Source organism: Lepidochelys kempii, chromosome 10 (genome assembly GCF_965140285.1).
Source record: "Lepidochelys kempii isolate rLepKem1 chromosome 10, rLepKem1.hap1, whole genome shotgun sequence".
NCBI lineage: Eukaryota > Metazoa > Chordata > Testudines > Cheloniidae > Lepidochelys > Lepidochelys kempii.
In genome coordinates, this window is record NC_136389.1 from 38,496,478 (window position 1) to 38,514,101 (window position 17,624).

A 17,624-nucleotide genomic window follows, 5' to 3' on the forward strand; every position below is an offset into this window, starting at 1 on the left:
ATGGAGAAATCTTCCTCCCTCATGCAGAATAACACAGCTGGCCAAGTGTATTATGGGTTTTTCCTCCAACAGAAATATCAAGCCTAGGCTGCAGCCAGAAGCAAGGTATTAGATGAGACTATTATGCTGGTGTTATAGCACCTCTCTCAAACTGTAGGTACTTCCCAGAAATTACACAACTAACTGCATTACTGCATAATTTTAAAAATCATGTGGACAAACAGCATATCTGACATGTAAATACTACTAGGAACATTTGTGGAGGAAAAACTGGGATACCTCTTTTAAACTCCATTGAAGTGCAGTACAATGGACTGGGAGGGCCTTAAGGGGACAGAGTGGAAAAATGATAAATATTTTGCTAAAAATACTGCACCTCCTAAATATGGACAACAAGCATGTCTGCAGGATCTGAATCAACATTACCACTTCTGCATCTCTATGCTTATGTTAAGATTTAGCTACATGGCCTGATTCAATTCTTCCCCAAAGATATTTATAGGAGAGATGGGCAGTCAATGAAAGAAAAGATCTCTAATATTTTTTCTCTCTATTTTACCAAAGGTGCTATTGACTTGGCAGCTAAAAGTGCTGGTATTATCCCTGGCAGCCCCTTGCCTGTCCTGGATTCTGAGGGCTTGTCAGGTGTGTCTCCACTGTCTCCAGACTGTGTGGCTGCAGTGGTCACAGGGCAGGAGTCGGCCAAGGCAGATCAGATTGGAGGCTCCATTGGCACAGTAGGGGTCAGTATCTCTTAAATAGGCTTGTCAAAGCATTCATAATTTCCTTCGTTTTGTGTAAGAAGCCAACATCTGTATTAATTGTGAATCTGTGGTCAGCTTCCTCCTGAGACTTGTTGGATGGATTCATTTTTCAGAGCAAGCCTAGCCCAGGACGGAGTGGGTTGGTGGGTGTGTGGTGTTCAGGACCTGCTGGGGAGAATCTAGGGAAACAGGCACTGCTGTGTTGGAAAATAAGTTTCCATCCTGCTGGGAGGCTTACAGCCATGCAATTTCGATCTGCACTCCAGAAGTCTGAAGCCAAAAGGCAAGGCACCATTTGAGAAAAATGCATTGAGTAGGGAATTGTGGGCACAAGAGAGTGCTGGTAGTAAACAGCTTTCTCCTAATGTGACTGAGTATTCACATGGGTCTCCGAGTGCCTGCGTTCTGATTCCAGCTGCATCCTCTTTCAGGAGATCACTTTATAAGTGGGAGTTGTGATGACCCTTACTGTTTCCCTTATCTATACCTAGAACAGGTGTCTGTGTTCACTACCTCCCTGGGATGGTGGTTAAGAGAGCAGTATCCCTGAGATCCCATCTTAGAAGAGAGGATAAGGGGGGAAATTGTGGCAAGGATGATCATGTGCTTGTCTCTTGTAGCTCCTGCTAAGTTTGCTATAATTGGTGTATAAGTGTGACTCATGTAGTCCCTTTTGCACTTCTAGGGTTCAAGCAGTAGGTGTCGGGTTCCTTTCATTAACCTACCGACACAGCAAGAGCAGGAAGCGGTCCCTGATGGATTCCAGGTACAGTATGAGCTGATCAAAGAGCAGCTGCATGAAGTTTATAGCAGTGGTGTTCTTCACACAAGCATTATTTAGGGACTCATATTCCAGTGCCATCCTTTTACCATGTCCCCATTTTCTAACCATTTTTGCAGAAATAGTCTGCAGGTCACATGGCTCTTCCTTCAGCCATCAGGGTAATTGTTCTCCATGACTGTTACTGTGCTGGAATGGAAGTCTCACAGGTTGCTGTGGACAGCTGCTTATGTTGTGATTTTATACTACTCTGAGAGTGGAAGAGCAGAATGAAACTGACAAGTTCTGATCTCTGAAGAGCAAACAGATCTGGTTTAATGCTGCGCTTGTGCATTGACTGGTACAGTGGAGGAGTGTAGCAAAGCAAACAGGTACCTTTATACTGCACCAGTCTATTTTAAACATTGTCTGAAGGGAAAGTAGACCCCAGGAACTGAAATAAGTATTACTCCTGGGAGACTTCTGCAACAAAAAATTTAAAATTCTGTGCACGATAAAAAAAATTCTGCATATTTTATTTGCCAAAATAGCATAATATAATCAAACTAGTTTCAATTATTTTGGCAATTTGTTTCAAAATACCTGTCAGCAAGTATGTCTGTAACAAAACAAAAAAGATTCCCCCAGCGAGTAGAGAGTTAAAGAAACCCCTATGACAACTCAGTTCCTGTTTCTCTGTCATGTTTTTGTTGTGTGCCTCAGTCTGGGTGTATCACACGTGCCAGGTGGGCACATCTTGCGGGGAAACTTTGCCCCTCTGGTCTCAGACACCCACACCCCCTACTCACAGAGCCCAGCCATGGGGCACCCCATAGCACCCCTTATCTACCAGAGCCCAGGGATCCAGAGAGAAAAACAGCCTGATGATGGGTCTCAGGCTTGTATGGCGTTCCTGCACGCTGCCTCCTTCCTTCAGGACATGACGGGAACTGCAGCTGCCTAGAACCCTCCAGCTCTGACCCCCCTCCCCCATGGGGTCCTGTATATGTGAGCTGGAGAGCCAGGTTCTGCTGAGTCCAGCAGCCCCTAGTGGTGGCCAGCAGCTCTGCAGCATCAGTTTTGTGCGGGGAATGAAATTCTGCACAGAACATTAATTCTACTCAAATTCTGCATTGTGCAGTGATGTAGCATTCCCCCAGGAGTAAAGTATGCATTCTGGCAGTGCTGTCACTGTGTATCACTGCAGGAGGAACATTATCCAATAGTGTGATCTTGATGACAGTACTAGTTGCATAACCAAATCTTCTCAAGAGAAACACTTTGCTTTGGGTCTAGCTCATGGCAAAAGATCTATCTGGCTTTAAGATTAAACTCGATAAGTTTATGGAGGAGATGGTATGATGGGATAACATGGTTTTGTTAATTAAATATTCATGGTAAATAGGCCTAATGGCCTGTGATGGGATGTTAGATGGGGTGGGATCTGAGTTACTACAGAAAATTCTTTCCTGGGTATCTGGCTGGTGAATATTGCCCATATGCTCAGGGTTTAGCTGATCGCCATATTTGGGGTCGGGAAGGAATTTTCCTCCAGGACAGATTGGAAGAGGCCCTGGAGGTTTTCCGCCTTCCTCTCTAGCATGGGACACTGGTCACTTGCTGGAGGATTCTCTGCTCCTTGAAGTCTTTAAACCATGATTTGAGGACTTCAATAACTCAGACATAGGTGAGAGGTTTTTCGCAGGAGTGAGTGGGTGAAATTCTGTGGCCTGCGTTGTGCAGGAGGTCAGACTAGAAGATCATAATGGTCCCGTCTGACCTTAGTATCTATGAATCTATGGCTAATTATAGAAGCAAGGATTGTTCGATGGATGTTAATTTTATAACCTCAGACTAATCTGGTGGCTAATGCAACTTCAAATGTGATGTTGAGACACTCTTCAAGGATATATATGGGAGCACTTAATGGTGCTTCAGTTATTTTAGTGGAAGAAGGTGTAGGGCTCACTTTTGTAGTGGAACCTGCTGGCTGCAGAAGTTCTCAAGAAAAATAATCTTGTTAAATCAGGGGTGATCTCCAAGCAGCTGCATGTTTCTCAGCTGACAAAGCCTGATTCAATATTCAGCTGTTAAGAAGAGTCTTGTAGAATAATGCGACTCCTCTCATTAACTCTTTCACTGGTTTCAGTTGTAGAAGGTTTCGGAAATGCTCTAGTTTAAATCAGTTGCATTTGAGTGTGATGCAAAACCCAACTTTTGTCAGGCTATTGTGGAGGGTATGGGCTGAGTATGCTTGTGGGCTGTCCTTTTGTGTGGTTTTCAGTTTTTGATAGGTGTCCAGAGCATGAAACCTGTAGATCTTTTATTCTTGTATGAAAAATACAAATATTTCATCAGGTAGTTGGACTGGTGGAACAGAGTATGCTAGGAGTCTTTTCTGCTTGATTTTATCCTGCTTCTGTTGCATCCATCTGTTCTTCTCTTTCAACCCAACGCTCAGGCTCTCCGCACGCATGATCTGTCTGTTGTAACTTTTAGAAGTGTCCAAGTCCTATGCAAACTAATGACTCATTCATTCTCTGACTCTTACAGCAGGACACATCAGTCCTTTCTCTGTCAGAACTGTCCAAGACCCCTCTCCAGAATGGTCTCTCCACTCCTCCTCTTCCTCCATCACAGGCCTCCAGTACGCATCTGTGTCCTCCCAACGTCTCTGCTCTGCTGGATATCTCTCTGCCTGGGCCACCTGAAGATGTGCTTTCTCAGGGAGAACCTGCTACTCAAATAAGCGACTCTATCATTGAAATCGCTATCAGCTCTGGTCAATACAGTAAGACTAAGTCAAGATCAGGCATTTTCATTACTAAAGTTAAAAAAATGCTATTAACTGCAGCATGTTCTAAATATCAGAAAAACCCTTATTACGAGGCATCATCATGGACTTAGTGATATCCTTTGAGAAGTTAAATTGTGTAGTTCCCCTTTTTCTTAACGAGTCTGACTGCATTTTAAATTAATGTACATTTAAGTTGTTGCTGGCCTAGCAGAGAGTTTTGGTAGCTCTTTGAACTTACTGAACAGCTCTGCAGCAGTGTCCTCCATAGCTTACTAAATAGTAAGGACCAAAATCTTCTCTCTGATCTCCCTCTGGGTTACCTATTGATTTCAGTGGTAGCCCTGTAGACACACATGAGGAGGGAATATGGCTTCTTACATATTATTTAAGTGAATTAGGCAGGCTTTTGGCCAATGATACCATGGGTCTTCATAAATGATTTTTTGAACTTAGGTCATGTCTACGCTTACAGGCTTACAGTGGCACAGCTGTACTGATACAGCTGTGCTGCTGTAAGAGCACTGTTGTAGCTGCATTATGCCGACAGAAGAGAGCTCTCCAATCAGCATATAATAAAACCAGCTAAATGAGCAGCGGTAGTTATGTTGGCAGAAGAGCGTCTCCCGCCGACAGAGCACGGTGCACAAATGCGCTTATGCCAGCAAAACGTATGTCACTCCGCAGTGTGTTTTTTCACACCGCTGAGCGACAAAAGTTTTGCCAATATAAGTGCTAGTTTAGACATGGCTTAAGTATTGTCTTCCAATCCTTCATTTAACCCTGCAGAAACATGGCCTTGGTGGACTATACCATGACTTTCATATGTAAGAGATTTCTTAAAGTAACAAATATGCAAGCGAATGGAACATTTATTCCCATCTCTCAGATGAGGAAAACTGAGACAGAGGTTAAAGTGAACTTCTGCTCTAAAATATTATTCTGTAAAAATACAGAGTATTGAAACAGTGTTTTTTGTTAGACAAACAGGAATGGTCTGTCAGGAATGGTCTAGTTATTACTAGCCCTGCCTTGAGGGCAGGGGACTGGATTAGATTATCTCTCGAGGTTCCTTTCATCATTGACTTCTATAATTCTATGTTTGTGTGTCAGTATTTCCAGGTAAAATTTGCTCAGTTTCCCAGGAAAAATATGTTTTAAATTTGGGCCTGCAAATTCACCTTGAGATCTGAGACTCAAACTGAGTTCTTTACTTCTCCTGCATCTTCATCGATAATAAAGGTCAATGGGGTTGCATAGTTTGACCTACAGCATCTTTAGTATCTGTGAGGTTACAGAAGAAGGAAAGAGCCATTTCCCAGGGTGACTTTGTAGGACTGACATTTAAAACATCCTGTTACTGGTCAGCTGAGCAAATTTGATCTCGAAATGTTGATGTATAATGAACATAGAGCCCCATCACATCACTTTTTGTCATTTAAAATGCCATACTAATTTGAGTTGCCCAAGACCCGACAAAAAGTCAATGTCAGAGCCTGAAACTCAAATTTTGGATATTGCAGATACAACCCAACCCATAATACTTCTGGTAAGGAGCCATTTAGTGTAACTGAAAATGCACTGAGATCTAGTAAATTAACTGTGAAGTCTGCAGCATGTACTGAGAGGTGAGGGACGCAGTTTTAAAACAAGTCAGTCAAAACCTCCCTCAGGACTAAGCACCCACCAGTACTTGGCATACAAATCTGGGTTTAACTCTACTTGTTCAGATTTTCAGTTCACCTTTAAAGTGTTGCATTAGATTGAATAATTGTACTGTTTCTCATTTGTGAACATGCTTTAGGATGTAATGGTGTATGCTTCTAAAAACAATATTCTTTATGCAAAAAAAATTTTGATATCAATTTTTAAAAATTTACATCTTGGGGCATTTTTTTTTTTAAAAGAATTGTGGATTTGAATTCTGAGCAACTTGGTGTTCTTTTTCCAGATGTCTGGCTAGCCCATCAGAACCCTACCCTATTGGGCATGCAGGAACGAGTTAGGTCTCATTACCTGGCAGTCAATAAGGGCCTAAACGTCTTCACCTACTAGCAGAGAACCTATAGAGAGACCCAACACCCAATTATCTTTAGTAGGATATAGCGTCAAATGGTCTTTCACACTATGGTAATTCTGTGCCACTTACCCAGTTGTCCAACTGTCCTCTAAAGATTCTATATTTTCAGTTTGCTTGTAGTTTCTTTAAATGAGTGTGGACAGTAGCTTCTATCTTATTTCCTTTTCCCACAGAAATCTTGACACACCTGGTCCAGTTAGGACTGAACTAAATTGGGCCTTTCAGATCCCCACCTTCCACTATCACACTCCTCCCTCAGGAAATTACACTGCACCATAGCTAAATTCTTTCATCAACCAGTCAATATCCTTAAGATGAGTTGGTTTAGGACTAAATCCAGTTTCCCTTACTCCACTGAGTAATGCCATTGTAGTTCAGAATAAGTTGGTGTTGGTTGATTCTCTGTACAGTGGCATTCATTCTAAGAGTATTATGGAGTGCCTTGCTTCCAGTTGCCTGAAAATGTGTTAAACACCCCAAAGTACTTGAAGTTGTCCTGGTGGCTTTACAGAATTGACTCAGTCAGTGATTCTTTGCATTGGCTTTCAGATGAAGGTGTTTCCCTCTCTCCTGCGAAACTGAATGGCAGTGACAGCTCCAAAAGTCTTCCGTCCCCCTCCAGCAGTCCTCAGCAGAACTGGATTGCCTCTCCGAGCCATGACCCACAGTGGTACCCCAATGACTCTACCGACTCATCTCTCAGCAGCCTGTTTTGTGAGTGTCCGTACACAGAGAACTATGATGGAGGAATGGTCCTATCTTTTCTAAAGAGCTTCTCTTCACCCAGCCCCAGTCCCTTGACTTGGAGGGAGTCCCTGGAAGAGAGTAAACTCAGTAGGATGTTGGAAGACTTTTTCCCTTCCTTCCCACCTTCCTCTCTAACTGGAATTGTTACCCCTAGATGGACTTAATTTCATTCAGCCCAGATTTGGAAGTCTGCTCCTGAAATAGAAGTTGCTCAACTGGCACGGGGCAACAGCATATACCTTGGAGCGAGTAACTGAGACCTTTTTGTGGTCTGCTAGGTTTTGCAAGTCAGACTCATCTTTTAGGTTGAAACATTTTGAGTGTTCTGCTAAAACAGCAAAATGATGCAACCAGCTCTTCTGTTTGGAACGTGTAGGTTTCATTGTATGCGTGGTGCATAATTCTAAGGAGGTGAGAGAATTGTTTTTTCTGACTTAGCTCAAAAAATGAATAGCTGTATGGCTAGTGTCTCCAGTGTAATGTGTGTTTACCTCCTTTGGGCTGAGGTGATTACTTGATCCATTTGGCAGCCTGCTGGTAGTGCTCATGCTAGTAACTTCTTATTCTGAGGCAGTAGAGGAGAGAGATGGCTTTAGATCTGCTTTGTGCTAGGTTTCCATGTACCTCTCCTCCTCCTCTTCAAATGTACAAGTTCAATACACCTACTTGCTGCTAAACAACAAAGTAAAAGAGGCAGTGAGAGGTAAAAAGTGGAAGTTAAAGTGGAAGTTAAATTCTAGTGAGGAAAATAGAAAGGAGCATAAACACTGGCAAATGAAGTGTAAAAATACAATTAGGAAGGCCAAAAAAGAATCTGTGGAACAGTTAGCCAAAGACTCAAAAAGTAATAGCAAAAAAAATTTTAAGTGCATCAGAAGCAGGAAGCCTGCTAAACAACCAGTGGGGCCACTGGACGATCGAGGTGCTAAAGGAGCACTAAAGGGGGATAAGGCCATTGCGGAGAAACTAAATGAATTCTTTACATCGGTCTTCACGGCTGAGGATGTGAGGGAGAGTCCCAAACCTGAGCCATTCTTTTTTTAGGTGACAGATCTGAGGAATTGTCCCAGATTGAGGTATCATTAGAGGAGGTTTTGGAACAAATTGATAAATTAAACAGCAATAAGTCACCAGGACCAGATGGTATTCACCCAAGAGTTCTGAAGGAACTCAAATGTGAATTTGCCGAACTACTAACTGTAGTCTGTAACCTATCATTTAAATCAGCTTCAGTACCAAATGACTGGAGGATAGCTAATGTGATGCCAATTTTTAAAAAGGGCTCCAGAGGTGGATCCTGGCAATTACAGGTCTGTAAGCCTGACTTCAGTACCGGGCCAACTGGTTGAAACTATAATGAAGAACAATATTGTCAGACACATAGATGAGGAAGAGTCAACATGGTTTTAGTAAAGGGAAATCATGACTCGCCAATCTACTAGAATTCTTTGAGGGGGTCAACAAGCGTGTGGACCAAGGGGATCCAGTGGATATAGTGTACTTAAATTTTCAGAAAGCCTTTGACAAGGTCCCTTACAAAGGTTCTTTACGCAAAGTAAGCTGCCACGGGACAAGAGGGAAGGTGCTCTCATGGATTGGTAACTGGTTGAAGGATAGGAAACAAAGGGTAAGTATAAACGGTCAGTTTTCAGACTGGAGAAAGGTAAATATTGGTATCCCCCAGCGGTCTGTTCTAGGACTAGTCCTTTTCAACATTCATAAATGATCTGGAAAGGGGGTAAACAGTGAGGTGGCAAAATTTGCAGATGATACAAAATTACTAAAGATAGTTCAAGCCAGGCAGACTGCGAAGAGCTACAAAAGGATCTCTCAAAACTGGGTGACTGGGCAACAAAATGGCAGATGAAGTTTAATGTTGATTAATGCAAAGTAATGCACATTGGAAAGTATAATCCCAACTATACATATAAAATGATGGGGTCTAAATTAGCTGTTACCACTCAAGAAAGAGATCTTGGAGTCGTGGATGGTTCTCTGAAAACATCCACTCAATGTGCAGCAGCAGTCAAAAAAGCGAACAGAATGCTGGGAATAATTAAGAAAGGGATAGATAATAGGACAGAAAATATCCTGTTGCCTCTATATAAATCCATGGTACACCCACATCCTGAATACTGTGTGCAGATGTGGTTGTCCCTTCTCAAAAAACAGATCTATTGGAATTGAAAAAGGTTCAGAAAAGGGCAACAAAAATGATTAGGGGTATGGAACAGCTTCCATATGAGGAGAGATTAATAAGACTGGGACTTTTTAGCTTGGAAAAGAGACCGCTAAGGGGAGACATGACTGAGGTGGATAAAATCATGACTGGTGTAGAGAAAGTAGATAAGGAAGTGTTGTTTACTACTTCTCATAACACAAGAGCTAGGTTTCAGAGTAGCAGCCATGTTAGTCTGTATTCGCAAAAAGAAAAGGAGTACTTGTGGCACCTTAGAGACTAATAAGTTTATTTGAGCATAAGCTTTCATGAGCTAGGGGTCACCAAATGAAATTAATAGGCAGCAGGTTTAAAACAAATAAAAGGAAGTATTTCTTCACACAACACAGTCAACCTGTGGAACTCCTTGCCAGAGGATATTGTGAAGGCCAAGACCATAACAGAGGTAAAAAAAGAACTAGATAAATTCATGGAGGATAGGTCCATCAATGGCTATTAGGCAGAATGGGCAGGAATGGTGTCCCTAGCCTCTGTTTGCCAGAAGCTGGGAATGAGCAACAGTGGATGGATCACTTGATAATTACCTGTTCTGTTCATTCCCTCTGGGGCACCTGACACTGGCCACTGTTGGAAGACAGGATACTGGGCTAGATGGACCCTGGGTCTGACCCAGTAGGGTCATTCTTATGTTCTTATGCTTTTCCTCTCTATGCAGCAAGTTTCATCTCCCCCGAGAAGGGCCGGAAAATGTTGCCAACTCCTGTTGGAACTGCTAGTGGCACCTCCTTATTGGGACCAAGCCTGCTGGATGGAAACTCACGGGACTCTTTTGTGTCTCGCTCTCTGGCAGATGTAGCAGAGGTATGTGGTCAAATCACATCAGGCTGTATTTGCACTTGAAATAATTACCATTGAATGGGCCTCCTTGCTTCCCTTTTTAATAGTATTGTTCATGTTACTCATTATATTTCCTCTGGATACTCATGGCAGATGCCAGGCTTTACATTTAACAGAGCAGAGAAACAGATTTACACGGAAGATGCAGAATGAACTGGTGGTATGTTCTGCATGAGTTGCTGTGTGAAACTCTTGTGAGCAACCTTATGACTTCTGCCTCACTGGCTGGTGGAGATCAGGTCAATTTTATAGATCAGCAGTTCTCAAACTTTAGCAACCCAAGGGACCCCCATTTTGATTTAAAATTTTTCGGGAACCCCCAAGTCCCTGGCTCAGTCCCAGGCCTCGTGCCCACTGCACGCCTTCCCCCAAGGCCCCACCTCTTCTCTGCCTCCTTCCGCTCTCTCCCCTGAGTGTGCCCCATTTCTCCCCCTCCCTCCTAGCACCTCCTGCACACCAGGGAACAGCTGTTCCGTGGCATGAGGGAGGCACTGAGAGGGAGGAGTTGATCAGCGCAGCTGGAGGCCCCAGGACATGATTCTGTCCCCTCCCCTGAGCATGTCTCATCCCCGCTCCTCCCCCTCCCGCTCAGCACCTCCTGCATGCTGCTGAACAGCTATTCCCTGGTGTGCAGGAGGCACTGGGAGGAAGGGGGAGGAGTTGATCAGTGGGGACTCCAGTTTGAGAAACGCTGCTATAGATTATATGCTTTGAACTCGGCATACTGGGAGTTCTAGTCCAGCTGTTCTCTGTACCCTGATCCATGGAGCTGCAGCAGGACTATGCTGATGCAGTATACATCACTGGCTGTTATAACTATGCCTCCACTCTGGATAGGGAGGTGAGGGAGTGAGCGCCTTTATGCGACTGCAGCCTCCAGTCCAACTTTCTGTCAGCAAAGACTGCCAGTTTTTGCTGGAGTGAATCAAGCCTATGTTAACTCAGAGCTCATAGCATTGTACTTGGATAGAATTTGACTGACCCAGTGTAGTCATCTAAGAGAAGGTGATATGTGAGCCATTACTTTAGGCAAGCTGTCATGTTTTTTGTGGAGGGAGCCAGCCACAACAGTTTAATAATAGTCTTAACAAAAACAGTGTTCTGAAAGGTCTGTCATCAAGGGTCCTTCAGAAGGAAGTCTTCTTTATGTATGGAACAGGTACAGTGCAGGTAGCAGTTGCGCAAGCTTACCCCACATCACTCTGCCAGTGCACCTCGCTGCTGATCTGGAGGGTGTGTTGGCATGTCCCATTCATTCTTAAGCTCTTGGTTAAGGTGGCCACAGACATACCAATCTGAAATTTTTTGTGAAGTGGACACTTGTCAGCTAAAATTGGACTGAGGCTACTAATTCATTTCAGAGAGGCCACTGAAGAGCCAGCAGTTAACTGTTGAGCTGGGCTGCATTGGAACAGATGAATTGGAGGTGAAAATCTTATATTTTCCTATGTGGCCCTGATCTCAGCTTGTATTATTTGGTCCCTTAGCAGTCACAGGCAGATGTTACTCTCTCTAACCCAAATGAATGAGACAAGCCTCTGCTGACCTTTTTTCCTATCCGTCTTCTAGGTGGTGGATTCCCAGCTGGCTTGCATGATGAATGAGAACAGCATAGATTACATATCTCGTTTCAACGATCTTGCCCAGGAGCTGTCAATACCTGAGCCAACCCGTAGGGAAATCCTCTTTGATGGAGGAGGAGGTGGCCCTCCAACTGGTGACCTCTCGCAGTGAGCATAAGAGACTAGGAGGCTGGTGGAGACTGTTCAGCTTAGTGGAATTTATTGTACTAGATCTGAGAGGCAAGTTGAGGATATGCAACTGAAGTCCAAATGCCATTGACCGGTGCACGCCTTTCTAGAAGAGCAACGTTGTCTTTAGAGTTTTGAAGAAGTATCTGCAAGTCCTAGAATGTGCAATATGCTGGGAAAAATGTAATGGGGAACATTATTACAGGGAGTGATGTCTGCATCAATGATCTAAGATGGTGAATAAATGCGTTTGAGGTGGTCCTGGACTTCTACTTTTGGCATGGCCTAGGCAAGAAGCTTGGACAAGAGTATGACTAGAAACTTCTTCAACTTGAATCTTTTTTTGTATGGTGATAGACATACCATGATTTGGGATCCACATTGAAATTGAGGGGCGGAGAGAGGGGGAAATGCTTTTTCTACTCATATCTTGAAACATACTGCTTGGCAAGATTGTCGAATCAGTCAAACTGAAGTTTCTTGCACTCTCCTGAAAGGCACCGTTACTCTGCAATGCTTGTGCTGCCATTTTATAAAACATTCTGTTTCTTTGGCTACACCTTGTATATTGAACATTCCAGTTGGGCAGATGCCTGCATACTTGTTTTGGGGAGGATGTAGGCTCCCCTACATATTCAGTGGATCCCTGCAGATTTTTCTTGTTTTTTAAATCCTACCCTACATCACAGCCACCATCCTTCTGACTGAATCTACTTGCTCCTTTTAGTAGGTTGACACAGGATTCTTCATCTCATTGGACAGTGCAGTGGGTCATCCCCCACCAATGGGAGTTTGTTTCCCTGGAAGATGGTTACTTTCCAGGAGAGGAAACATTGCAGAAAGGGGTTTTCCTGGAATCACTCTTAAAGCTTTGCCTTAATAGGTTTTGGTTTTGTTAGGAAACCTGTATATCACCATCTTTCTCCACATATATGCCAGATCCAGCATCTCGCTGGGGATTCTTATGGGAGAGGAGATAGGAAAGAACAATGTTCATATAAAGATATAAATAATATTTTTAAACTAAGTCAGATTTCAGCAATCTTATGTCTTTCAAATGAGGAGGCGAGGTGTCAAGTCTCATTTTAATCTGATCTCTCCACCCTGTCCTGCCCTACCTAGATGATCTGTGGTACCTCAGGGCATAATTTTTCATTGTAGTTCCTCCCTGGCACGATGGGTCCAGAAGTTCCCAGCTAAGCTGTTGTGCATTTCTATGGTATAGTGTTTTAATGCCTGAAAGACCCAAGTCCTGATATCAGTAGGTCCAAAGGAGTTCTGGTAACGTTACTTCCTTTACAGATGGTTTTTCTTTTGTTTCTAACAGCTCAGGATACATCCTTCTCCTATTTCTTTTCCCATCAGTCTTGAAAAGGATACTTTTACTGTGCCTGTTTTTAAAGCATTATCTGCAGCCTCTAGGAAAAAGATTCCCCTTGACTATTTTAGGTAGCTCTGAAGCTCTTCCAGGAGCTAGTCCTGTATAAACTTCAAACTTTTATATACATAGCTGTTTGCTAATTAATAAAACATAAACCCCTCTATCCTTAAGGCCATTACCAGGGCTTCGTTTTCTCAACTTGCGCTATGCTTTGGATTTAGTTCTACCTACTCCTACAAAGCATTTGACTGGGAGTCTTATTAAAATGTTGCCCACGAAGCACTGATTGGGCATATGATGTTCCCTGTCACTTTACCCCCACCCGGGTAGACATTTTTGATATTGGTTGGTATGTTCTTTGCTTTGTGCTTCTCTAGCTTTAAGAGAGAATTTAACCAGTTTTCTGATATTCATACTCTGTGACCCAGAGCAGGTTTATTTACCTCCTTCCCTAAGACTTGGAGGCCACTCCTTTGATTCATGCTGTAGGATGCCTTGTGTCTGGTTGCTTTGTTCTTTTCTTGGATGTGGGAATCACCTGCCCAGTTAGACACAGCATTCATACAATTGAGTATTCCCAGCAGGGACTCAGACCTGCATCACAAGCAAGCAGTGGGTCAGCAAACTAAAGGGGGAAGATTTCATACTAATAAGCTAACTCCCTGCTTTGGCTATAGATTACCTGGGGTCTTTCCTCTCAGAACATGCAGTCTAAAATCCTATCACGATTTGCAGGGTCTCATGCAGTCTTAGATCACAAGCATGTTTAAAGTTGCCAGCCAAATCTACACCTAGTCATGTATATTTGTTTCTGAAGGGTTCAAACTTGGTAGAAACCAGGATTTCCATTAAACCCAAGAATCCCACTGTCTGAATCTTTCCAGTGATTGTTGTAGTTCAGATGTCTTTTAGTCCAGTTTTTCTCAAAGCAGCAACTCCAGGTTTTGGCTACCCATGTTAGTAATGCCATCTGTAATTCTCCAGAATTACTTCTGCTAACTAACAGAGGCTTCCTAGTATAGATGTGTCTGGATTACCAAAACATAATGACATTTAGCACATGTAAAAGGAGGAGACGTGACCAGTTTTAGTCAAGTGCAACAAATCTGAACCTTCAGTTGGTTTTTATGTCTTAAATTTTGAGAAGCTAGCCTTATGCTGGCAAGTATATTTGGTTACTTCAACCTTCCCCCACCCCCCAAAATAGATATTGATAATAGGACAGATGTCACATTGATCTTGTGAGCACTCTTCCCATAAGCGGGTCTAGATTATGCCAGCCCTGTTGGAAGTGAAGGGCATGACATTTCAGCAGTATCTACTTATGAGTCTGTCGCCAGAATGCAGGGAGCTGTCTACAGCCCATATGCCTTGCCACAGGAACAGAATTGTTACAGGATGAATCTCAATGTAGTCGATATTTGTAATGGCCCATGAGGCCAGCAGATTTTAATATCCTGGACTTCTCAAGGCAGATCAGGAGCACTAGGTGGGGAGGCAAATGTGGAGAATAGGCAGAGCCACCTTTCACCTACCAGAAATTTTATGGTAAAAATGTGCTTAGCATCTGCTTTTAAAAAATTCTTCTTATAAACACACATTTGAACATCCTCTCCTCTCCCCATGGGTTCCATGGCCCCTTCCTTCCCTCCTCTCTTCCTGATATTTTCAGTGCACACAGAATACTCCCACCTGCTATATCTGTTCTCTGATTCAGGAATGTTATGATACCCTGCACATTGCATCATAATAGCAAAACCCAAGCAAAACAAAGTTTTTTGGCATCAGGGAAAATTTTAAAACAAACTTAGATCATAATGATAAATTCATATCAATAGAGAACTTACTGTCTTCGTGAAGTTGCTTGTACACACACCTTGGGAGATACCTTTCTCTAAGAATTGGTGGATCTCTAGCAGATGCCCAATTGTATTGTGGACTTCAAGAGGTTGTACTTAGGGCTGCCATGGGGAAAGCTAACATCTTGTTTAAAGTAGAAAAATAAAATTTGAATTATGCTATTTCAGCTCCTCCAACATGACTAAGTAACCAGAACAACTTTGGTAACCATTTCAGCTTTTCCTGAACAGATGTTCAGCTATGTTGCTAGTCAGCTGTAGGCAGGATTGTTTCAGGGGAGTAACACTTACTCCGTTATTTTCATATCTTCATGAGGCACTGTGAGGAGGCTGGGAGGGGGGAATGGACATTGACAACCTGGCCTCCACTTCTGATGTAAGTTCCTGTAAAGATTGTGCTCTGACTTAGAGTTTAGAGTTATTTTCTTGATCTCAGTTGTTTGGCAAGCCTGTGAGCATACATGGAATGATGTAACTGGTTTCTTTGTATCCCCTAAAGTGGGATGTTGAAAACATGAAACTTGTCATTGTAGTTTGGTTATAAAGCAATATTATCTCCTAAAGAATATATCTGCCCTTTTTTGTACCTGTGCGCTTAGTAATAGGCCACCTACCAGGGCATCAGATTCTGCTCAGCCAAACAATTCATTCTGTCCTTCATCACTAAATCTACCAAGTATAGGAATTTTAATTGTTTTCTAAAATGGCATTGTGTAACTTTTTCCTTCACACCCTTCTTATTTATATTTCGAAATTGAATTAAATAGCTTGGATCAAACATAATCTACAAAGAAAGCTCATCTATTGACTACCAATCCCGCAATGTAAATTACTGTTGCTTTTTTTTTTTTTACGCTCAAAAGTCAGATGCATTTGTAAGGAAAGTATTGCACTTTTTTAACCTTTTCAAACCTTTAAATCTCCTGAGTTCACAGTGATTTATACATGTTAAATAAGTGAAACCTTGGCAAGCACTACGGCAATAAGTTATCATTAGTTACTGAAACGTGATAACTGGCTTTAGAGCTTTTGGTTTGGCAGCAAAATTTATTGCTGTTTCTTTTAATAATAGTTAAGCCATATCATCTAAGGTTTTTGGCTTGTTTGAGATGTGAATTTGTTTTATAGATTATAAATATACATATATAGTGTATGTATAAAGCAGAATGCCTGTCCTTACTGATTTTTTGTACCATATTGTAAATTATATTATTTATTCTTTACCAATTTTGGAAAAAGATGTTTTTGGTTATTTAATATAATATACAAAAGCTGTTAAACTTCCTCTGTTTAAATTTCCAATTCAACTTGTAAAGTTTTTATTGTGCATAAATACATACTAATACTTGGTCTAACTGATGGTCAGTTGTTTGTTACATGTGCAGTTTCTGCCTTGCAGTCTCTCATTAGGTTTTGGGTTTTAACCAGTTTTTACTTGGTAGTGACTGGTGATGCTCCCATTGGAAACAAATGCGACTGAGATTTGTCCTCAAAATTTTAATTCTTGGGGTGAAGTCCTGGCTCCATTGAAGTGAGTGACAAAATTCCCATTGATTACAGTGGAGCCGATATTTTTCACCGCTTATTTCTAGAAGATATGGGTGAGAGAACCACCTTAAGATAATTCTGTATGTTGCAACTCTCCTCCCCACTCCTATCGTCTTAGCAACATAAGTCCTTCACTGTGTTCTGTGGACAACTAGAGGCCTCAAGGAGCTGTCTAGTTACATGATACTGCCTCTTTTTCCACCTGCTCTACATCACACTAAAGACAGTTGAATGTTACCTTCATAATATTACTTTTCCCACATATAAGCAATTGTTGTAGTTGCCTCAGGATGTTAAGCAAAGCTGGATGAATGAGAGGGGAGGTGGAATGTTCAGGTCGGAATGGGGGTAGGTCAAATGTCTGAGTCACTAAGGGTTTGTCTAGATGGAGGAATTTAGGTAAATTAATCCAGATTAAATAAAATTGTAAATCTAAAGCACATTCATTCAATCACATTAACACCTGTGTGGGCACTCATTTGGAATTAAAATAGCCTTAATTTGGTTTAGCTTAATTCTCAGGAATAAAGTTAAACTGAATTAAAGGCATTTTAATGCCAAGTGAGTGCCCATATAGGGTCTTAATGTGGTTTAATGTGCTTTAAATTCACATTTATGGTTAATTTGGATTGATTTTCCTGCATGTCTCAGTGTAAAAGTGCCTTAAACTATGTTCCATTCTACAAAAAGTTCAGACTCCCTATAAAGACATTTCTTGTTGTTCTTAATGTCATACCTGCAGTTACTCAGTTTCACAATGTGGAGCCATGTAATTGAGGTATTTTGTTTTACACCATCTGAACAAAAATTCCAAAAGCTCCAGATTTTATTTTTTGGGGCAGGGTGGAAGAGAATATAAATAAA

At 42.1% G+C, this 17,624-nt stretch overlaps 1 protein-coding gene across 4 annotated transcripts in view; it reads left to right on the top strand.

The window, feature by feature from the left end:
• CRAMP1 (cramped chromatin regulator 1) overlaps positions 1–16,523 on the top strand; it is a 121,095-nt gene extending 104,572 nt beyond the window's left edge. For 3 of the 4 annotated variants that reach the window (XM_073362971.2, XM_073362970.2, XM_073362968.2), the window contains exons 16-21: positions 565–743; positions 1,450–1,530; positions 4,078–4,315; positions 6,948–7,112; positions 10,040–10,185; positions 11,791–16,522. In XM_073362971.2, coding sequence (XP_073219072.1) covers positions 565–743; positions 1,450–1,530; positions 4,078–4,315; positions 6,948–7,112; positions 10,040–10,185; positions 11,791–11,955 — 974 coding nt within the window. In that variant the 3' untranslated portion in view covers positions 11,956–16,522. Of the gene's footprint in view, positions 1–564; positions 744–1,449; positions 1,531–4,077; positions 4,316–6,947; positions 7,113–10,039; positions 10,186–11,790 lie in introns of all 4 variants that reach the window. The other variant, XM_073362972.2, reaches the window with a different exon arrangement.
• Positions 16,524–17,624: the final 1,101 nt, after the last annotated feature.